Here is a 24191-nt window from a genome sequence, read left to right on the forward strand (position 1 = left end):
TAGTCTAGCTTAAAAGAATTGTGTTTTTTTCTGAAACTATCTGCACCATTCCAGCTTCAAAAGTAATGTCATTCTTTTGGGCTAACCATAGTTGCACAGTTAAGAAATATTCCCACTTTTTCCGTAATTTATTATTTATTTACTGTGCTTTTTAGGGAACATCTGCAACATATACAGCTGCAATTATACAGATTATTGCACAACTGCTCATTTTAATCTGTTGTCCCTACAATTCCATGTTTTCCATAACATAGGGGCCATTTAATCCCTTTGAGAATTCTTACTATTACTATTTTTTATATTTTTTCCCGTTAATTCTACATTTTCCATTATCTGCAGCGTTTAAATTCATAATTTACTAATAATTTCGTCAGAAAGTTCAAAGTTCAGTGTTTCTTCCCTAATTCCTGTAAAATATTGTTGTTTTTTTTCTTTTTTAAATTTTCTAGCCATCAAAAATCATTTTTGGTTGAAAAGAAACATGTAAAAAACACTGCTTTAGCACCACAATTTGATGTATTGTCCAAAACAGTGCTGGTCTGAAACATTTGTACATAAAAATACTTAACTCCAATTGTGAACAAAGAAAGATGTAACAATTATGAATCAACATTTGCCCACATAGAATAAACATTCACTTTAAGTGACAGCTTTTGGAATATATGATGTATTGTGTGTTATTATATCTGAATATACTAATTAATTCATAACTTATGTTTTTTTTTTCCCTGGATTTTTTTTTCTGTTCAGTCTTTTCTCAGTTCCCATGGGGTAACTTTCAAAATCAGCGGGGATCAAATACTTTTTGTTTATTGTTGTTGTTGTTTGAGTATGTCATAGTTAGTTCCATATCATACCTGTAGTTCATAATATACATACATATCTCCAGTGAACAGTCTTGTGCTCAATGGCAAAATTATTATTTCAGAAAAATGAAAAGAAAATGGAATTAAGATCCATCCATCCATTTTCTTCTGCTTATCCGAGGTCGGGTCACGGGGGCAGCAGCCTAAGCAGGGATGCCCAGACTTCCCTCTCCCCAGCCACTTCGTCCAGCTCCTCCCGGGGGATTCCGAGGCGTTCCCAGGCCAGCTGGAAAACAAAGTTTTCCCAACGTGCCCTGGGTCTTCCCCGTGGCCTCCTACCAGTCGGACGTGCGAGGTGTTTCGGGTGGCATCCTGACCAGATGCCCGAACATCCTCATCTGGCTCCTCTCGATGTGGAGGAGCAGCGGCTTTACTTTGAGCTCCTCCTGGATGACGGAGCTTCTCACCCTATCTCTAAGGGAGAGCCCCGCCACCCGGCTTAGGAAACTCATTTCGGCCGCTTGTACTCGTGATCTTGTCCTTTCGGTCATAACCCAAAGCTCATGACCGTAGGTGAGAATTAAGAACATAAAATCAAATCAAAATTAAACATCTCAAAACGGTAGTAGGAAGAAGTATAAACTTATATATAGTATACAAGTATAAAATACCCCCCTCTTTTTACTTTAACTAATATCCAGTTTCCTCTGAACCACATTCATTTGGGTCCACATAACTCAATTTGCCCAGAACAATTTATGAAACAAGGCCTTCTTACAATGACTCACAGTGACCACTGAGTGACGCTGTTACTCTGGCGTGTATTTTTTCTCTCTGGACATGATTGCAAGCTAATGTATAGTGTACTTTCTAACTCAAAGCAAACCAAAAAAAATTAAAAATACTTTTACTGGGCCTCACTTACGATGTCAGTTTGAAAAATAAAACATTTTCTAATAAACAAGCTAGAAGACATTTCCTTTGCAAAACTAACAGGTTAAATATTTATGACAACTCCACTTCGGACGAAGTAGAGTTATGGTATTTTGCGTGCTTTTGCTCACCCTTTCACAACGAGCACTTTAAATTTACATTCTAATTCAAATAATGTTAATCCCAGCCCTCAAAAGGCTGTTTATTTGTGAAGTTCGAAGTACAATAGTTTGTGTGTGTGCGTGTAGGGCGTTGAGGCTCCGCCCCCATCAGATTTCTCAAACACAACCAGTAAAGTGACTTCAGGCAGACTTCATACCGGATTAAATATGTCAATTTGGTACTTTATTTTCATCCTGGCAGCTCATATTTTGGGTATACTGTTGTTTTTCCTGTTGCTAGCCTTCATTGGCTACTGTGTGTACATTAAATATGTGCACATGAAATATGATCACATACCTGGACCACCACGGGAAAGGTAAACGTTTGTTTGTTTATTTGTTTGTTTGTTTGTTTGTTTGTTTGACACCAACTCACCCTTTTACTCTTTTCGTAGTTTTTTCTTGGGCAATTCTCCTGCTATTAGGAGGGTAATGGCAAGGGATGGAAACGGGCACGACTTATTCCTGGAATGGTAAACACATTAAGCGTTGTACTTTTTTACAACTGTATCCAACGTAATGTGTGCCATGTTGTCATTTACAGGGCAGAACGTTATGGATCAGTGTACAGGATTCATGTCTTGCACTACGTACTTGTGTGCACCACTAGTCCAGAGGCCATTAAGGTAATGTTTATGTCTTTCTACAAACTTCTACCGTTTTTATTCAAAGCAGGAAGTCCACTATGATAGACTTTGCACTTTAACCAATCACATCATTCATCCCGTCCAATTTGATTAATGTATTTCCCTTTTGGACTGACCTAAACATGTTTTTTATTGATTTATACGTGGGGGAAAATGTCCTTGAACATAGAAAAAATATATATTAGGAAATCAATAATTTAAAAAAAAGGTCCATTAAAATTAATATGATATTAGGTTAAAAAAAACTATGAAATAACATTTTTCATGTACTGAGTATGAATTCATTAGTTAAAGGAGCCACATGTAAGAATTGATATGTTAAAAGGCATTAATAAATCATGTTCTTTTCGAATACTTCTATAACTGATAACAATAGTAAAGCCGGGATATGCTCATTTCAAAATTAGATTTACAGCCCCGAAAACTTGTTATTGTTTTCATTTCGATGTCCCGCCCTCCACCGTTTTAACCAATTAGAAAGTCTGTGAGTGTGTTACATCCATCTTCGTCTAGCTACTGCCACTGGTAAAGTTACTCAACATGTCAGACCTTAGTAAATCTAAAAGGCCTCGTTAGGATTCCCAACTTACTCATGGCAAAGCCAGGACAAAAATGAGTATTTGTAAACCCTAAATTAAAAAACAAATCACTTGTGGAATTAATATAATCATTGTGAAATAAATACTATTTTATAGTAAATTCAGATTATAATTATAATAGAATAAATCCATTTAATAAAGCCAAATACAAATAAGGCAACAAGAGAAGTATCCAACACTTCTCTTTTGTAAAGTAAATCTGGACAGCCGATATGGGCATCTACATCAACAATATGATTTGCCAGAGTAGCTGGACAGGACAAAAAAATTAAAATAAGATTATAATTTAGAATTTAACAATGATAAATGGCGAAATTAATAAATTGTGTCACATTGTAAATAATAATCTATTTATTTGGTTTTGTTTATTTAATTTTGGCCTGCAAATATATATATATACACACATACGCACAGTATATATATGTATGTATGTATGTATATATGTATGTATTTGTGTGTATGTATGTATGTACAGTACGTATGTCATCGGCGGTCACTCGAACGAGTATGACGATCCTCCTGGTAGGAATGTATTCCTTTATGGAGGATGCCTGTGCGTGACTTTGTTTTACATGGGAAGACTGGTGCACAGACAGTCACCACACGATCCTTGACAGAATCGGGTCAGGGTCCAGTGGCATGGAGTCCAAGACGACTGGGGACCCTTTTCTGCTGCAGCCTTCTTCCGCCATCGCAGCCGTTGTGGTAGTTCTTAAATCTACCGTCTTCCGCCTGCTCCGCCGTTGAGGTCTTCACCGTATCCCTGGCTAGGGGGCAGTCAGGTGCTAGGCCTTTGCCAAGGGCCACCTGGGTTAACAGTAGTAAAGGGGTTAACCTCCTAGTGCCCCAAGACCCCATAGAGGAGCCTCCACTGCCGGATGCACTTTAACGTCATGCCCAGGACACAATGTACGTATGTATGTGTACACACGTACGTATGTATGTATGTATGTATGTGTACACACGTACGTATGTATGTATGTATGTATGTAGGGCTGGGTGGAGCGGTATAGCTCGGTTGGTAGAGCGGCCGTGTCAGCAACTCAAGGGTTTCAGGTTCGATCCCCGCTTCCACCATCCTAGTCACTGCCGTTGTGTCCTTGGGCAAGACACTTTACCCACCTGCTCCCAGTGCCACCCACACTGGTTTAAATGTAACTTAGATATTGGGTTTCACTATGTAAAGCGCTTTGAGTCACTAGAGAAATGCGCTATATAAAATATAATTCACTTCACTTTGTCTCTGTGCGATATAGAAAATGACTATATTGTGATATTCGAGTATAAGTTCTCACGCAGTTGCTTTTAGCAGCGGGCATTAAACTGCATGCGTTTCTCACTTTTTCTTGTCTCTCCTTCTCACAGAGACTTAAAACAAGCGCACCACGTGAGCCGTCACACGCTCCCACGGAGCAGAGAGGTAGCGACATGGTAACATTAGCTGTGATGCTAACGGTGTGGTGCGAGTGGTAATACGAGAGAGAGAAGGTGCAAATCTGGTAACAAATGGAGGTAGAATTAATTCCCAAGAAAAACAGCACAGGGTCCATCGTCTGGCGGTGGTTTGAATTCAAGTGGGAATATGTTGAACATTTATGCGGCAAAAGCGTTGCTACAAAAAGTAGCAGCACTGCTAATTTGTAGCATCATTTGAAAAGTCACCCGCTAGAGAATGAAGAGTGCTTCAAACTGCATGTCAACATTTCCATTCGGTGCCACACCCATAAAATGCCAAGGCAACTATTTCTACATCAACACCGTAGGACATATACTATTTGATATGCAGCTCATTTTTATGTGACAGTTATTGAAATATCTTGTGTGACATCATGCACAAAAATGCACTTTATTAGTTTTAAACTATTGTAGTGACGTTCTGTACAAAAAGTGCACTTTAATTTAGTGTTGTTTTGATATGTCATCTTAGTGACATCATGCACAAAAGTGCACTCATAGCTTGTTTTAAAATGTCTGACAATCTTGCACTTTCTGTTTTGAAATGACATGAATGTTTGTGCCACTGCTTGATAACAGTTTTGGTAAATTGACTTAGTTGTGATTTCGCTCTCTGCATGAAAGTTTAAAATGAGCATATATTAATGCAGTATGAACAATAATGTTTTAATGTAGACACATAGAATCATCATACTGCTGTGATTATATGCATCAAGTGTTCATTCAAGGCTAAGGCAAAATATCGCGATATATATCGTGTATTGTGACATTGCCTAAAAATATCGAGATATTAATAAAAGGCCATATCGCCCAGCTCTATATGTATGTGTACACGTACGTATGTATGCATGTATATGTAAACACGTACGTACGTACGTACGTACGTACGTACGTATGTATGTATGTGTACATACATATGTATGTATGTATGTATGTGTACACACTAGGGCTACAACAACTGATCGATTAAATCGATTAAAATTCATTATAAAAATAGTTGGCGATTAATTTAGTCATCGATTCGTTGGATCAATGCTATGCGTATGCGCAGAGGCATTTTTTTTTAATTTTTAAATTTTTTAAATTTTTATTTTTTTTAAACCTCTATTTATAAACTGCAACATGTACAAACAGCTGAGAAACAATAATCAAAATAAGTATGGTGCTAGTATGCTGTTTTTTTCTTCAATAAAATACTGGAAAGGCTAGAAATGTAGTTTGTATCTTTTATTTGATTATTAATCGAAGTAATAATCGACAGATTAATCGATTATCAAATTAATCGTTAGTTGCAGCCCTAGTACACACTTACGTATTTATGTATGTATGTATGTATATATCAAATCAAATCAACTTTATTTATAAAGCACATTTAAAATTTACCACAGGGGTAGCCAAAGTGCTGTTCAATGAACAGGTTAAAAGATAAAACGAGTACCGAGCAAACACAACACAACAAAAACAGAACACGATAAAAAATAAATAATTAAAATAGAATTAATAAAAACATAAAAACATAAAAACAGGATCACAGCAGGTGTATTATGGGGCGCCATTGCAGGATGGATATCACTCAGTGTTAAAAGCCATGGAATAAAAGTATGTTTTTAAGAGAGATTTAAAAACAGGAAGAGAGGAGGCTTGTCTAACACTCAGAGGTAGGTCGTTCCAGAGCTTGGGAGCAGCAACGGCGAAAGCTCTGTCACCTCTAAGCTTCAGCCTTGTGTCAGGGACCGTCAACAGCAGCTGATCGGCTGATCTTAAGGATCGGGTGGGGCAGTAAGGCTGAAGGAGGTCGGAGAGATAGGTTGGCGCGAGGTTGTTTAGACATTTAAAAACAAATAAAGGGAGTTTAAAATTGATACGGTAACGCACAGGGAGCCAGTGAAGGGACGCTAAAATAGGGGTGATGTGCTCACGTCTGCGGGTCTGTGTTAGCAGACGAGCAGCAGAGTTCTGCACGAGCTGCAGGCGGGCGAGGGAGGCCTGGCTAATGCCTACATACAGGGCATTACAATAATCAAGACGAGTCGAGATAAAGGCGTGGATTAATTTCTCAAGATCATGTCTTGATAGAAGCGGTTTCACTTTCGCTATTTGGCGTAATTGATAAAAGCTTTTTTGAACGATGCTGCTGATTTGTTTTTCGAATTTAAAATCTGAGTCAAACTTTACCCCCAGGTTTGTGACACAGTCGCTGAGATACGGGGTCAGAGTGCCGAGGTCAACGTTGGGGGAGGGAGAGCGACTTGGACCGAACAACATAACTTCTGTGTACACACTTACATATATGTATGTACAGTCCAGTGACGTGCAGTCACTAGAAGCAGGTGAGGCGGGGCCTCACCTGCCATCATGGAAAGAAAAAAAATGTAAAAAGAAAAAAAAAATTTAATAGTTATATGTATCCAGTGATTATACTATAAAGTTATTTTCCATTTAACTTCACCAGTTTTAGATTATTTTTATTCAAAATCGCTGAATTTTCACATTTGCCGTTCAAATACTGAGAAGAGACGGTGCGGTGAACAGCAGCCAGTTGAGGCACGTCACTCAGTGCCGCAACATGGATTGCGCAATGACTCGGCAAACTGCTGGCCTGCTGTGCAGTGAGACTGTATTGCTATATGAACTATATTATACATTTCCATAGTTTAGTTAGCTGAGGTATATAATGTACAGTGTATTTTGTCAACAACTGTATGTGTGTAACGTATTTCTTGTGCTGAGTGATCATAAAACGGCTGCAAAAGACGCACTGGCTGAGGCTCGCCTCCTGCACCCCCGCCGTAGAATTGTTATATCAACTAAAGCCCACACTTAAACTTTCCACGTGCAAGATTGAATCTATTTCAAACAATTATTTCATAAGAAGCCAAAAAGTGCAAAAACAATAATGTTGGTGTTGGAGGAGTTGTGAATGACTGCAGGTGTACCTAATTCACAACTCCTCCAACACAAACATTATTGTTTTTGCACTTTTTGGCTTCTTATTAAATAACTTTTGTAACATATTTTCATGGGCTTTCCTCTTTGTGATGTTAAGTTCCTGTTATGCGCTGTTATACAGTATATGCCTTGAGCTCTTATTTTGAAGGCGCTAAGAGCGGAAGTGATGTCACGTTGCGGAGGTTTTTGAAAGAAGCTAAATAAAGTGGTCCTCGTGTAAACTGGAGCCTCCGTGTTTGTTATTTTGTAGTTTCATACAGTATAGGCGACATTTATAAACCCTCGGTTACACTTTTTTAAATAGATTCAATCTTGCACGTGGAAAGTTTAAGTGAGGGCTTTAGTTGCGGCGCATGGACTTAATTTCTAAGTAAAGGTAAGACCATAATAACGTTTTTTTAATTAAATGTGCTTTTTTGTGTGCTACAGTTTGTATGTGTAAAGTTAAAGTTAAGTTAAAGTACCAATGATTGTCACACACACACTAGGTGTAATGAAATTTGTCCTCTGCATTTGACCCATCCCCTTGATCACCCCCTGGGAGGTGAGGGGAGCAGTGGGCAACAGCGGCGCCGCGCCTGGGAATCATTTTTGGTGATTTAACCCCCAATTCCAACCCTTGATGCTGAGTGCCAAGCAGGGAAGAATGCTGGTATGAGCTATTAAACATAACCCGTTAACTGCTGCCAATCAAATGGTGAATAAGATACTCTTTAGGGTTCATATGTTTGTAAATCTGACTGTGATGAAGTCAGTGCCTCACCAGCCATCCACAGCACGTCACTGGTACAGTCGTGGTCAAAAGTTTACATTCACTTTTGAACGACATAATATCATGGCTGTCTTGAGTTTCCAATAATTTGTACAACTCTTATTTTTTTGTGATAGAGTGATTGGAGCACATACTTGTTTGCCACAAAAAACATTCATGAAGTTTGGTTCTTTTATGAATTTATTATGGGTCTACTGAAAATGTGACCAAATCTGCTGGGTCAAAAGTATACATACAGCAACATACATTATCAATTTTGGTGATGTAGAAAAGTTACAATCAAATCAAATTAGCTTCATGGCATGGCCTCTTAACTTCATGTGAGTTATTATGATTGACGACACCTGTTGACTTCTCTGAGCGCATTTAAATAGGGTTCATGTGATGCAGTCATTAGACTCGGTTACAAACGTGACAATGGTAAAGTCAAAGAAACTCAGCACAGATCTGAAAAAATTAATCATTGACTTGAACAAGTCAGGAAAGTAACTTGAAGCCATTTCAAAGCAGATTAAGGCCCCACGAGCAACTGTGCAGACAATTGTTCATAAGTATAAAGAGCATGGCACAGTTTTGTCACTGCCACGATCAGGAAGAAAACGCAAGCTATCACCTGCTGCTGAGAGAAAATTGGCCAGGATGATCAAGAGTCAACTAAGAACCACAAAAAGCAGGTCTGCAATGAATTGGAAGCTGCTGGAACACAGGTGTCAGTGTCCACAGTCCAGCGTGTTTTGCATCGCCATGGACTGAGAGGCTACCATACAAGAAGGAAGCCCTTGCTCCAGAAGCCACATCTTAAGGCTTGTCTAAAGTTTGCTGCTGATCACATGGACAAAGATAATACCTTCTGGAGGAAAGTTCTGTGGTCAAATGAAACAAAAATTGAGCTGTTTGGGCAAAATACCCAGCAATATGTTTGGAGGAGAAAAGGTGAGGCCTTTAATTCCCAGGAACACCAAGCCTACCGTCAAGCATGGTGGTGGTAGTATTATGCTCTGGGCCTGTTGAGCTGCCAATGGAACTGGTGCTTTACAGAGAGTAAATGGGACAATGAAAAAGGAGGATTACCTCCAAATTCTTCAGGACAACCTAAAATCATCAGCCCGGAGGTTGGGTCTTGGGCGCAGTTTGGTGTTCCAACAGGATAATGACCCCAAACACACGTCAAACGTGGTAAAGGAATGGCTAAATCAGGCTACAATTAAGGTTTTAGAATGACCTTCCCAAAGTCCTGACTTAAACCCCATTGAGAATGTGTGGACAATGCTGAAGAAACAAGTCCATGTCAGAAAAGCAACCAATTTAGCTGAACTGCACCAATTTTGTCAAGAGGAGTGGTCAAAAATTCAACCAGAAGCTTGTGGCTGGCAACTAAAAGCGCTTTATTGCAGTGAAACTTGCCAAGGGAAATGTAACCAAATATTAACATTGCTGTATGTATACTTTTGACCCAGCAGATTTGGTCACATTTTCAGTAGACCCATAATAAATTCATAAAAGAACCAAACTTCATGAATGTTTTTTGTGACAAACAAGTATGGGCTCCAATCACTCTATCACAAAAAAATAAGAGTGGTAGAAATTATTGGAAACTCAAGACAGCCATGATATTATGTCGTTCAAAAGTGAATGTAAACTTTTGACCACGACTGTATGTGTACAATACTGTGTACACACACACACACATATATATATATATATATATATATATACTGTATATATATATAGAATATATTGTATTCATAATATCAAAATGCAGAACATATTACAATAGCTTTGCGCTTGAGTCCACAGCTATTAATAAGACTGTTATAGTGTAAATAAGATAATAAATGTTATCAATGCAAATACATATAGAGAAACAGCTGCTAAGTTAACATACAATGCTATAGTTTATAAAATAATTTCCTGAGTGTGAGTTTGCTTCTTTCAGGAAGTCCTGATGTCCTCAAAGTACCCCAAAGACCTCTTCCTTCACAACCGACTCTTCAACCTGTTTGGTCAAAGGTCAGCTGCTAGTGCACATTGAGAAAATAACAGCAAGAGGACAACAAAATGGCACTTTTTTTCACCGTGTTTTACTTTCAGGTTCTTTGGCAATGGGCTGGTAACGGTTATTGACCACAACCAATGGTATAAACAGCGACGTGTCATGGACCACGCCTTCAGCTGCCTGTGAGTTCTTTACAGCACTTATCTGATCATCAAATTATAACCTGAGCTATTGCTGTAAGAAATAGGGTGGAGCACATTGATTGTGTACGTGGAAACAACAACAAAAAAAACGTTACTTTTGCACAATGAAAAAAAAGTAACAACAATACTAAGTAAATATTAACTATAAAATAAATAGTATATATATTTGTGGCCCTCCATTGAAATGATGAGCTTGGATGTGTGTGTAGGTATCTCCGCAGTCTGATGGGGACGTTCAACGAGCGAGTAGAGATGCTGATGACCAAACTGTCGGACTTCGCCGATAGAAAAGTGGAGACCAACATGCTGGAACAGGTCAACTACGTCACCTTAGACGTCATCACCAAGGTAGCTAGTTCGCCTGGAAGGTTTTGTTTTAAATCTGATGAAGCAAAAGATTTGTCTGTCTGATAATGGTCAGGTTGCCTTTGGCATGGATTTAGAGCTGCTGGAGAACACTTCGCTCTTTCCCAAGGCCATTGAGACGTGTCTTAAAGGGATGATCTACAATATACGCCTCGTCTTCTTTCAGGTACGCTTAGGTTGGCATTAGGGTTCCCTAGCACTGCACAATTTGAAATTACATTTTACAAACAAAATAAAAATGTCATAAAAAAGACAATTACAATTTGAACCAAATGAAGCAATTTCTGTAGATACTGCGTGTGAATGCTCCATTGATGAAGCTGAACTGAAATGCTGATGTAGAACAAATGTAAAAATATAGTTTGAATGTTGAAACGGTTTGACTGTTGAAGCTAACGCTGAACTGAAATGTTATTTGAATGTATGATGAATGTAGAAATGGTTTCAATGTTGAAATGGTCTAAGTGTTGAAAGGGTTTCAATGTTAAAATGGTTTAATATTGAAATGGTTTGAATGTTGAAGAGCTGAAGCTGAACTGAAATTTTAGTGTAATGGAGAAATGGTTTGATAGTTGAAATACTTTAAAGGTTTCAAAGGTGAAGAGCAGAAGGTGTACTGAAATGTATTATGAATCTTGAAATGCTAACTGTTGGTATGGTTTGAAGAGTTAGCATACCCCAAGAGGTTACAAAGTAACGTAATCTATACATTTATGCTCTGACCTTTAGCATACAAAGAGCCATTTGAGCTCATTTTCCACCAAATAAAACCCACCTTGAGCCGCAAACTCTATTCAATCCCTAAAATGACAATAACACCACTTTAGTTTCATTATACTTACGCTATAGCATTCATGAAATCAAACACTAGAAAATGACTCACTCAGTATTTTTGCTCCAATCAATTTTCCGCGGCAGTTCCGAAACTGCTCTTTTTCGGTCATCTCCAGCTAAGTATTTTTCCCCGAATGCTGCGTGTTGGTTCTGAAAATGTCTTTTAACATTTGATTTTTTTGTTGTTTGCTATTTTATCCCCACATATTAAGCACACAGGCAACCAACCTTGTCAACAATGAAAGCAAATGAATCTGTCAATGAAGCATTTAATGTTCTATTTTCATCAGAAATATTTATTTTTGATCTGTCCATTGCGAGTTCACAACGATAAAAACATTACAATTGTTTGACAGCAAAATATGACGCATAGGAAATGTGACATACATTTCGACTGACAAAATACTAAAATATGTTTTATTTTTATGTAACAAGATCACTGAATAGGTGAAGATAGGCGAACACACGTGTACAGAGCTGAAAATATCTTGTGGCGTACCTCAGGGATCAATACTGGGACCAAAATTGTTCAATCTTTATACAAACGACATTTGTAAAGTTACAAAGGACTTAAAGTTAGTCTTATTTGCAGATGATACAACTGCGTTTTGTTCAGGAGAGAACACACATAAGCTAATACAAATATCAGAACAAATGAACAAATTAAAAAGATGGTTTGACAAAAACAGACTATCTTTGAATCTCAGTCAAATTAAAGTAATGGTATTTGGTAACAGTAGAAGGGAAAGTCAAACACAAATACAAATAGACTAAATAACAAGTAATACAAATGACTAAGTAATACAAATGACTAAACATTGAAAAGGTAAAAGAAAACACATTTTTGGGTGTAATAATAGATGATTAAATGAACTGGAAACCTCATGTAAAAAATATACAACATAAAGTAGCAAGAAACACGTCAATAATGAATAAGGCAAAATATGTTCTGGACCAAAAATCCCTTCATATTCTCTACTGCTCGCTAGTGTTACCATATCTGAGTTCCATCCATCCATCCATTTTCTACTGCTTATTCCCTTCGGGGTCGTATTGTGCAGAAATATGGGGAAACAACTACAAATGTGCGCTTCATTCACTAACGGTGATACAAAAATTATCAATAAGAAAAATACAAAATGTTGTATATAGAGAACATACAAACCCATCCATTTTTTGAAACAAAAATATTGAAATTCAACGATTTGGTGCATTTGCCAACAGCTAAAATTATGTACAAAGCAAACCATAACCTTGAGGAGAAATATAGCCTTAGAGGAAAATCTCCTTTAAAACATTAGCATATCAGTATGCGGAATCAAATTATGGAATGAATTAACCAAAGAAATCAAACAAAGCACCAATATGATTCAGATTAAGAGACTGTTCAAACTACAAGTGTTCACAAAGTACACAGAACAATAATTATGATGAACATTTTGAACTAAAAAAAAAAAAAAGTTTTTTAAGATAATGATTATTAATGTATTTAATGTTTGTTTACTTACTTGTGGTATATTATTTGTTAATTATTTATTTATTCACTTTTCTGTTACAAACAGAACGAGGAAATTAGATAAAACTGCTATGATATGAAAAGGGGTAGGCTTAATAAATAAGCTCTGCTTCTTCCTACTCCTTTTTGGATGTGCTGTAATGAAACAACTGGAAATATGTTGAATTGGTCAAGAAATGCGGGAATTGTGGAACTTAGAAAAATGTCCCATTCATTTTACTGGGAATTTCCTGGTAATTTGGGAATTGCAGGAAAGTGGGAATTTTCTGAAGATTTAGTAGTGACAATTTATATTTAGTGTTACAGAATTCCAGGAATTCCAAAAATTCCAGGAAAACCGTAATTTGGTTTGGAACTTGGAGTTTATCCAAGCTGCACTCGGGTGAAAAGGTCGCCACATCATTGGAAATAAATTAAATAGCAGTGCTTAATTGCTCCTTTTGGCGTTAAGCATTTTTAAATAACATAAATTACATTTTGATATTTCTTTTTATGATTTAATTATTAGTTATGATGCTGTAGTTGTGATTGCAAAATAATTAGTTGGCTATTTTGGATTTAGAATTAAACATTAATATTTTTTATACATATAGCGATGTAAAAAAAAAAAAGTTTACTCATGTGATTATTCGCAAAAAATGATCGCATTAATCATGTATGTACGCAGATTAATCACACAATTTATGTTGACTGTACATACTCTTTTCCGACAATGAAATTGCATTTGAGTCAAGATATTAGGGTCTTTTTTTAAAGTTAATTTAAGTTATGCAAGCGAGTAATTATTGACTATTATTTGCCTCACGCTTCTTTAAAAAGAAAAATCATATCGCCGGAGAAAGACAATTCCTGTTCCTACGACAGTTATGAAGTCCAGTTTGAATAAAAGGTGGAACTTCTACCTAAAATATAGCTTAGGGACTCTCAGCTAACACTCACTCTGTACACAAAACACATGGAGGACATATACAATACAGCAATACAAATAATACAACAACTAAATGAAGCAACTCCTTACTTTTTGCACACTTGAATGACAGGTTTATTGAAGGGGAGAGTTCTCAGTAATGAGACCACTTAGCTGTTTAGTTTTCATTGGCCAATCTTTCACATGTTTAATGATACCATCTTTTGTGATGGTCATGCCTTCCTGGCAAGCAACCAATGTGGATTTATCCACTTTCTGGGCTATTTACCATGTCTAATTTCCACGGATGTATCGATTGATTTTCGTGAAAAAGTATGTGATCTTCATTGGTGATTAATGGCGATCACAAACGCTGACCCCCTCTGGCAGACACTGTTTATTTTTAGCAGCTAATTACTCTATGTGTTTCTACATACACAAAGTGGAGGCGCTCCCTTCAGTTAATAATAATGACCTAAATTACAGAAAATAAACTGCATTTCTGAGTATTAGTATTTTATTTACCATTATCACTGGAGGACCAAGCTAAACATGTTACACAGACAGAGCAAGCCAGGAGCAGGCATGCTAATAGCTAAGCTAACCACGAAGTTAGCTTTAAATAGGGTGTCCGGATTTAGGCCGGACAGTCCGGATTTTTTGTGCCCTGTCCGGCGTCCGGCGCAGCATCAAGCCGGACATGTATTTGTCCTCCTTTTTGAGGCACTAGGCTTGAAGAGCGGAGTTTTTTCATCTTTGCTGGGCTGCAGCGCGATAGCCAATCAAAGACCGTAAAAAATGCCCCCAACGCAGTAACATATCAAATGATTGGCTAAGAGCGGTGTCGGATACAAATCTGCTTATCATTGGTTAAAAAAGTAAACAAGGGTCCATGTGCTGCTGCGGCATGACATTGACAGAAAGTTAGCATCATGCCAAAACGCAAGACCTCGTGTAATTCTGAATGGACAAAAGAGCACGAATTTATAACGAAAAGCAGTCGAGACTCATTCCATGGCTTCTGCACACTTTGTCGATGTGATGTCGATGTAAGTAGTCAGGGGAAAGCTGCAATTGAACGGCATACGGGTACGGATAAACATAAAAGTAATAAACGTGCGGCACCTCTTCAATGAGGAAATTTTTTCGTGAAGTTTCGTCGCCCCTGGATGACAAGATAACCGCTGCGAGCTGTAAGGTGTACCATGCTGTAAAGCAGTGGTTCTCAAATGGTACCCTGGGGGTATGTAATGTAATGTAAGTTCATTAACTGAACATCAAATCAAGTCGGCTATTTCATTCATTACCATAAACCCAGAGTTTCCCCCATGCCATGATGGTTTGACCCTTACTAAAATGTATGTCAAAAAGAACTGTGAAAAGAAATGCAACAATGCAATATTCAGTGTTGACAGCTACATTTTTTGTAGACATGTTCCATAAATATTGATGTTAAGGATTTCTTTTTTTGTGAAGAAATGTTTAGAATTAAGTTCCTAAATCCAGGTGGATCTCTATTACAATCCCCAAAGAGGGCACTTTAAGTTGATGATTACTTCTATGTGTAGAAATCTTTATTTATAATTGAATCACTTGTTTATTTTTCAACAAGTTTTTAGTTATTTTATATCTTTTTTTCCAAATAGTTCAAGAAAGACCACTACAAATGAGCAATATTTTGCACTGTTATACAATTTAATAAATCAGAAACTGATGACATAGTGCTATATTTTACTTCTTTATCTCTTTTTTTCAACCAAAAATGCTTTGCTCTGATTAGAGGGTACTTGAATTAAAAAAATGTTCACAGGGGGTACATCACTGAAAAAAGGTTGAGAACCACTGCTGTAAAGCATCACCAGTCCTACAGAAGTTTAGACTGCGGCATGAAAGTGGACCGGGAGATTTTCAGTGACTATCCCACAGCTAAAGGGATGGCCTGTGGCCGAATAAAAGCCAAGGCATTGTGCGAGAACGTCATCGCTCACTATTCGGTACAGGAACATACCGACTACATAAAAGAAAACAACCTACCCTTTTCCGTGGCAACCGACGCCTCAAATAAAGGAACAAACAAGTGTTTTCCCATTGTGGTAAGGTATTTTCACTTTGATGAAGGCATCCAACATGTCCTGTTGGATTTTTATAGTGACAGCAACGAAACGTCAGAGAAGCCATAACAAACCAGCTGCTGGCAAAACTTTAGATGTCTGGCTTAGAGGTGAAAAACATGTCTGCATATGCAGCAGACAATGCCAGTGTCAATTGTGGCAAACATAACAGTGTGTATCAGAAGTTGAAACTGAGCCAAAAAGATGTGCTCCCTGCAAACTGTTTGGCCCATATTCTGCATAACGCAACCAGATATGCAGCAAGCAGCCTTGATGTTGATGTGGAAAATTTTTTGTGGCATTTTTTTTTAAATTATATATGTTAACTACATTTAAGTCCACACATGTTATGCTTTGTGGTACTCTGCACTTGAAAAGATTCATCTCAGTGGTCACTTTTTGAACACCACAATGTATTGAATAAATACAAATACTGTTAACAAACACTTGACTTTAATATTTTTTCCTATTCAGCCACACAAACATTATCTTTAAACCACTCAAAATTGTACTATAAATAAGAGTATACCAGAGTCCTATGTACACCATAGTAATTTATTGATATGGCGCATAATGTCCTCCTTTTTGGTGTCATGGAAATGGTCACCCTAGCTTTAAACAACACAAGAGATATGTGCTTAGTAAAGTTTAAGAAGTGCAGATGGAACTGCATTACAACAAAAATGTGGCATTTATTAACGGGAAATTAACAAGCAGACGAATAAGAGTCTAGAGAGAGGATAATAGAACAACAACTGTTGGTGTGTCAGCATTGTCACAGTCAGTGCACCATTTGTAGGAGCAGAGCGGATCGATCCGTAAATTGGTGGTGTCCATACCAAGGGTAGGATCAGTATATGATCGATACCGAATGGTTAGTTCGATATTTTAATTTTCTCAAAATCACTTTTGTTTTTGTTAACGTTCACAAACTCAGGAATAATTCCCTGGACACAGAAGGATGTTGAGTAGTAGATAATAGTTTTTACCTTTAGTTTTTGTGTACTACTGACTTTATTTTGCTCAAATAATTGTATGTAATAAGAGAGAATAACAAACTTGTTTAAATATTGTTAAACTGTCAAAGGTCTCACCATAAATACATTGAACAATTTACAGGTAATACATACATGTGATCGGTATCGGCCGATCTCACCTATGGCTGATAGGAATCGGCAGCATAAAACTCTGATCGGAACATCCCTATTATTTTTACTTTCTCTTTCTTTGACACATTGCCATTAGAAGAGTCAGCTTCACGCTTGGGAGACGTCATGAATGGGAAAAAGTGAACGAAAATGTAACCACGAAAAGTTGTAACACAAAACAATAGAACATTAAGACTGCCTGTGAAACAAAATCATTTTAAAAGCAATACTCGACAAGTCTTCTTGATCACACATGAAATGTGTTAAAAGTTTCACTTGGGAACATTCTAGTTCAATCCCAAGAACTGGCCCTTTGTCAAGGAAGTGAGGGAAGCGTGCAAGCTGCTGCGCTCCACCGGAGCCCAGTGGATCCACAACAGGAAGGTGGCCATCAAAAGCGGCGGCAACGTACCCAAAGACATCCTCACACAAATCATCAAGGCAGTCGGCAAAGGTCGGTTCATAAAATGCATGACAAAAAACACACAGTGTGTAAAAAGTCCACTCTTATGTCTTCATTGCAGAAGAAGGCATGACCAAAGATGACGAGGAGGTCATGTTGGACAATTTTGTCACTTTCTTCATCGCCGGTGACACTTTTATTATACATATACATAAATTTATTAATGCATCCCATAATAAATTAACTTGTCACGTTCCAGGACAGGAAACCACGGCTAACCAGCTAGCTTTCTGCATCATGGAGCTCGCTAGACATCCTGACATTCTGGACAAGTGATAATGCGAAGAGCACAAAAAACTACAACAGAAAATACCATAAATGTGTTTTGGACTTTGTATTTTTTGTCCTCAGAGCCAGGAAGGAGGTGGACGACGTCATTGGGCGGAAACGTGACATGAGCTACGACGATCTCGGCAAGCTAGTTTACCTCTCACAGGTACGCCTTATTTCATTTTGAATGTTCAAATTAGTCATGAATCTCTTACATGACACATTTCTCTGATATTTGAAAGCAAATATTTTTATTTTAGCCTCAAAAAGCTTGTAGCATTGGTCAGATTTAGCTTGTAATACATATTTAGGCCACTGGAGGCACTAGTAAGCAATTCACAGTAGGGTGCCAACTCGTGGTACCGCACAAATAGCTTTTAAAATTGTAATGCAACCTTGTAGTTAATATCCTAACACATTCTTTGTGTCCCCTAAACCTAAAGGTTTTAAAAGAGACTTTAAGGATGTACCCAACAGCTCCAGGAACATCTCGCTGTCTCCCCACTGACATGGTCATTGATGGCGTCCACATACCAGCGGGCACCATTGCCATGGTAAGATTAACACGGACACACAAAACAAGTGTTTTGGAAGAACTTACCCACTGGTGTCCTTCAGTTCAGCAGCTACGTGTCCTGCAGGTTGGACAAGTTCTTCAAGGATCCGATGGAATTCAACCCTGATCGCTTTCACCCCGATTCTCCAAAGTAAGCCTCTTTGGATCAATAAACATTGCAGGAATAAGCTCATAGGATTGCAAAAATAAAGATGTCTTTTTATGAAAAAAAATGGAAGTTTTACAAACATAGCGTGTTATATTACTGACAAAAATTTCATGATACTATCTGATAAATATAAAACATCTTTTAAAATAAAAAAAAAAGTAACATTTTATTTTCAAATGTTAAAAAATAGAAATCATAATCGTAAAATATTATTGATGTAGTAAAAATTATTTACCGTATGATGCTATAAACTTTTTTTGAACAATTTTTTTTCAAATACCGTAATAAATATAAAAAATGTTCCCCTCAAAATATACGACGTTGTTATTGTAATATGACTTTATAATGATAATTTAGTGTTGTAATATTACTACTTTTCCCTTTAGTCTTGTAATAGTCCAACTTTGTTCCTCATAAAATTACAACTTTATTTTCTTGATTTTTGGCAAAAATATTAAAAATAATGTTTTATAATATTAAAATAATTTCCCAAAAATACACTTAAAAGGGTTCAAATGACGATTTTTTTTTATACATTCAAAACACCTTCTTGTGGTCAACACAACATTCAGTGGTGTTTTTTTTGGTGACAAATGTGCATACATTTAGTTTTACAGACCTATATTCAAGCCACATATTTTCTCCCTTTCAAAACAGCTCGTTTTGAGAGGCGGAGTTGTTAGATGAAAATGAACATTTCCTCACCACGCCCCCTCACACTGAGTAAGCATTCGCCTCTGCCCGGCAGAAATTGTTTAGCTTTCTTGCTTTCACTATGCATTATGTACATAGGTAACCGCCACAAGCCATCTGTTTTGAGTGACTTTCACCACAACACAACATCCCAGATAATATAGTGAGCTCAGCCATGATTTGCTATCGGCACCAAGGAAGGCGGCGATGGTTGCGGGCGGATGAAAGCGAGGAACGAAGCCCGGCTGACGTACAGATTGGAACTATACACAGACTAAGGTTAAACTATGGAAGTAGAATCGTCTCACATCAACTTATATATATCAATATGATATTAATACATATGCATATATTAATAAATATACAAATACAAATGTGATATACAAATAAATAAATCATTTGTATAAATACGTATTTGTAAATATACTTTTGAGATTTGAATATTTATATAAATGTGTGTATGTATATATATATATATATAGATGTGTGTGTGTATATATATTATATATATATATATATATATATATATATATATATATATATATAAAATATATAGATGTGTGTGTATATATATATATAGATGTGTGTATATATATGTATATGTGTATATATATAAATATATATATATATATATGTATATATATGTGTGTGTATATATATATTATAAAATTGTAGTATTATATTAATTATTTCCTTTTCGGCAGCTCCTTTCAAAGTGTGATTTGTTTTTGTTCATGTTTTGTCAGGCCTTATTACTGTTACTACCCTTTTTCACTGGGCCCGCGTTCCTGCCTAGGAAAGAACTTTGCTCAGGTGATAAAAAATAATCAATTAAAAACTAAAGCAGTGATGCGGTGATGTAACATGATGTGTTTGTGTGGACAGATGGAGGCCAAGGTGGTGATGGCCAAACTTCTGCAGAGGTTTGACTTCACCCTGACGCCAGGCCAGAGCTTTGACATCTTGGACGTGGGGACCTTAAGGCCCAAGAGCGGGGTGGTGTGCTCCATCAGACACAGGAAGCAGGGTGCATGAATACAACAGGATTCAGATGGACCAGATATGCATTAATATCGAAAGGAAAAAACATTTATTAAGTGGTTTGCACTATTGGGGATGATTGTGGTAAACATTTTAATTAACTTTGCAGTGTATTAATCATAATATATTTTTTTCTTTCTTCTATGTAATTTTATAAACAGCTGTATCAATCGAAAGACTATTTGCACATATAATTGTTTAATAAACAACAGTATAAAATAGTTATGCCAACGATTTCCACTTTTACAACTGTTGTAATACATTTGATTTACTTGCCTGTAAAATCATTTAAATAATAGATCTCAAGAAATAAATATATTTTAGGCAAATTTTGGAGTTGTAATTCTCCTAATATTATTGTCCTCACCTGCTTCTGCTATCGCACACAAGAGAGCGCTACAACTTTAAAAGCCATGGATTCACATGAAAAAAAAACCAACACATTTTTGACACGTTTAAATAACGCAACAATAACACAGTAAATCAGGATGAAGTGGTAAAACAATAGCTCCTCTGCAAAACAATAACAAAAGTATTGTATTTACACAAATTGATTTGAACAATATGGCATATATGATTTTTTTGTACTTTTTTTTTTCAACACACTTACTTGTTCGTTTTTTTAGACTAATAAATATCGTGCATGTTACTCAAGTGAAAAGATGCTGCACGTCCATGTTGTTCAACTGACATTATGACTCACTGTGGCTTTAAAAACTAAGTCTCGCGAGACTTGCTCAAATCACCACCTGCCGCCCCGCCCTCCCTGCTCCTGATTGGCCGTCTTGGTCTTAGGCTCCTTGGCCGCCTTCAGAGCTCAGTGTTCGGACAAGAAGGAGGGGGTGCCACCGCTAATTGCCATCCAGTCGCCCCTGTGAGATTCCAATCCTGCTAAAGAGGCTTAGCTCCCAGGGGGACAGGCAGCGAGGCTGACCGAAAGCGGGACACTTGTTTCGGCTGCTGGAATGTTGAGTGGCTGGCTGCTAGCTTGTTGATTGCGGTGCTTGGGTTCAGGTGGAGATATGTTGAGTGAGTGCTGTTTGTTGAGTGACAACACTGAGAACTTACCGTTAATCAGTCGTTTTTATTTTTTTTAACCTCCATTATGTGTTTTAACAACATCCCGCAACTGAGGCTCGGTTGAACCCTCTCCTTCACTGCCGTTTTAACCATCCTCCACACTTTGCCATGGCGAAGAACCAGTCCGAGGCTCCGGGCGACGACCTGAGCCAGCTGACCGACGACGAGCTGCTTCGCCACGGCAAGGAGGAGCTCCTCCGGAGGCTTCGCCAGGTCGACGGGGAGAAGATGAACCTGATGATCGAGCACGGCAACATGATGAAGGACATCAACCGGCGGCTGCAGGTGCACCTCCATGAGATCCGCAGCCTGAAGGAGGTCAACCAAAAGCTGCAGGACGACAACCATGAGCTCCGCGAGCTCTGCTGCTTCCTGGACGACGACCGGCAGAAGGGCAAGAAGCTGTCCCGCGAGTGGCAGCGCTTCGGCCGTTACACGGCCAGCGCCATGTGGAAGGAGGTCGGCGCCTACATGATGAAGCTGAAGGAGCTGGAGGCCAACCAGGAGAGCGTACTGAAGGAGAACACCGAGCTGAAGGAGATCATCCTCATGCTGGATGAGGAGAGGAACGGGGCCGGGTCCAGGAGCTCCATAGACAGCCAGTCCAGCCTCAGCAACTTGAACGGGGGCACAGGCACGGTCAGGGACGTCGGGGATGGGAGTAGCACGTCCAGCGCCGGCAGTGCTGGAAGTCCGGACCACCACAACCATATGCACAAGCCCGCCTCGGAGGGCACCAAGTTGGGGGCCCCCATGAGGAGGTCCATGGACGACGTGTCGGTGCCCCACCATCACAGGAGCATCCCCAATGGCCTCAATGGTGAGTCCCTCATTTAAATATGCTTACATTAATATTATAAAGTAAACAATATATATGACAGAAATGGAAGGGTTTTGTCAATGCAGGGCGTTGTTTCATGTATTGATCTACCTAGACAAGTCATAAACATGTTATTTCCTCCTCCTGCGTCATGCATTCTCCTTTTGAACATGGAACACTAACCGACCGGATTAAACTTGAACAATTACTCCCATTAAAATGAAATAAAATATAACTACTGTGATCTGTTCCAGGGTCAAGCTGTGGCTATTATCCAACCATTAGTGTAGAGTTTTGTCATACAAGCATAAAAAGAAGTGAACAATACACTTTGTACACGCCATCAATGTGAGTTACTGCTTGGGAGGTGAGTCTCTTCACATTAGAGTCAAACACAGCTGACTTTTTATAAATGTCACATTATCCATATTGTACATAGGACTTCAAACTATCTGTGGAAGTGTGTTGGGTGTAGATTAACTCATCTAATCTGCATAATTGGCCATGGTGTGGGAAATACAATTAGTACGAAAAGCAACATAAATATGGTTAGTAGACATATGACTATACTACTAGGAGTGTGAGTGAACAATGAATCGAGCTCCAACTAGCAAAGTATGTCTGTCCATTCACATACACACCCTAAAGGTCAGTCAACATACACATAATGCAAGCCGTCTATTCACGTACACACCAATGTCAGTTCACGTACACACGATGTAAGTAGTCAGTATCCATTCACATACACACAATGTAAATAGTCTGTCCATTCACATACACAACATCTGTGTGGCCACCTATACTGTATTTGAAATAAAATGCGCTCTTAATGTAAGCTTCTGTTTGTCCCTTCACCTTACACACATTGTAAGCATGTATGTTCATTTACATACCAATCCATCCATCCATTTTCTATACCGCTTATCCTAATTAAGTTCACGGCTCATAAATACCGTTGCTGACTTTGGGCAAGAGGCAAAATACACCCTTGGAAATTGCACCAGTGTAAATAGACTATTCATACTGTAATGCTTTTTAAAAAACAACAACAGAGGGATCTGAATACCCGCTATAATTGGCAGCACTGATCCGTCTTGCTACATCTTTGTATTTTCTGGCAGAACAGATGCTTCTGATTATATGTTGCCATCTAATGTACAGACTTGTTACGACAAGCTTCATTAAGAGACAGTTACATTATAATGTATTTGAGTGTGTGTCAACAGGTAGCGCCAACTCTATTTGTTGCTGTCCAAATTTATTTTATCAATGTATTCTTAGTTTTCGTTTACCACAGCAGTAATAAACCCACTCAGGCTGTGTTGCGTGTGATCACGCCGACAGCATATGCTGATTAAAATTGCTTTTAAGGATTATCATGTTGGGGGGGGGGGCTTGGCTTAACCCTACCACGGAGTCTTGATTGGGGAGATTATGACGGGCGCACACATGCACACGCTGCAGCCTTAAGTGGCCTTTTTCCGAGCGACCATCGCTGCAGTCGGCGCTGATTTGGGTCACTGCTCTTTTGGTCCTCAAGGAGAAAAGCTTATCTTAACAGCTTTTTTAAAAGTGTGTGTGCGTGTGTTTGAGAGGGGTTGCTGACTATACTGTTTTTTGTTTTTTTTTAACATTTATGATGTCCCTGGCATCCGTATTTTTAAGACCTAAGTACGCAAGGGAAGGGGGTGGCAAC

At 38.2% G+C, this 24191-nt stretch overlaps 2 protein-coding genes across 3 annotated transcripts in view; both read left to right on the plus strand.

Annotated features, from left to right (window-relative positions):
• Positions 1 to 1990: 1990 nt before the first annotated feature.
• Positions 1991 to 20816, plus strand: LOC133576503 (cholesterol 24-hydroxylase-like). Its single transcript, XM_061929784.1, has 15 exons — positions 1991 to 2217; positions 2296 to 2373; positions 2445 to 2526; positions 10259 to 10332; positions 10414 to 10500; positions 10731 to 10869; positions 10943 to 11053; positions 17695 to 17857; positions 17928 to 17993; positions 18066 to 18138; positions 18218 to 18302; positions 18580 to 18690; positions 18755 to 18843; positions 20301 to 20367; positions 20440 to 20816. Exons 1-15 carry the CDS (start codon positions 2069 to 2071, stop codon positions 20587 to 20589), a joined length of 1524 nt encoding a protein of 507 aa, XP_061785768.1. The 5' UTR covers positions 1991 to 2068; the 3' UTR covers positions 20590 to 20816.
• A 591-nt stretch (positions 20817 to 21407) lies between these two features.
• Positions 21408 to 24191, plus strand: part of LOC133576504 (coiled-coil domain-containing protein 85C-B-like) — an 87399-nt gene continuing 84615 nt past the window's right edge. For both annotated transcript variants that reach the window (XM_061929786.1, XM_061929787.1), the window contains exon 1: positions 21408 to 22495. In XM_061929786.1, coding sequence (XP_061785770.1) covers positions 21784 to 22495 — 712 coding nt within the window. In that variant the 5' untranslated portion in view covers positions 21408 to 21783. The remainder of the gene's footprint in view (positions 22496 to 24191) is intronic.

The sequence above is a fragment of the Nerophis lumbriciformis genome, linkage group LG34 (genome assembly GCF_033978685.3).
Source record: "Nerophis lumbriciformis linkage group LG34, RoL_Nlum_v2.1, whole genome shotgun sequence".
NCBI lineage: Eukaryota > Metazoa > Chordata > Actinopteri > Syngnathiformes > Syngnathidae > Nerophis > Nerophis lumbriciformis.

Coding starts and splice junctions, on each gene's coding strand:
- LOC133576503 (XM_061929784.1), top strand. CDS start 2,069: ATGTCAATTTGGTACTTTATTTTCATCCTGGCAGCTCATATTTTGGGT. Junction 17,858..17,927: donor CATCAAGGCAGTCGGCAAAG/GTCGGTTCATAA, acceptor TCTTCATTGCAG/AAGAAGGCATGACCAAAGAT. Junction 18,303..18,579: donor AGCTAGTTTACCTCTCACAG/GTACGCCTTATT, acceptor CTAAACCTAAAG/GTTTTAAAAGAGACTTTAAG.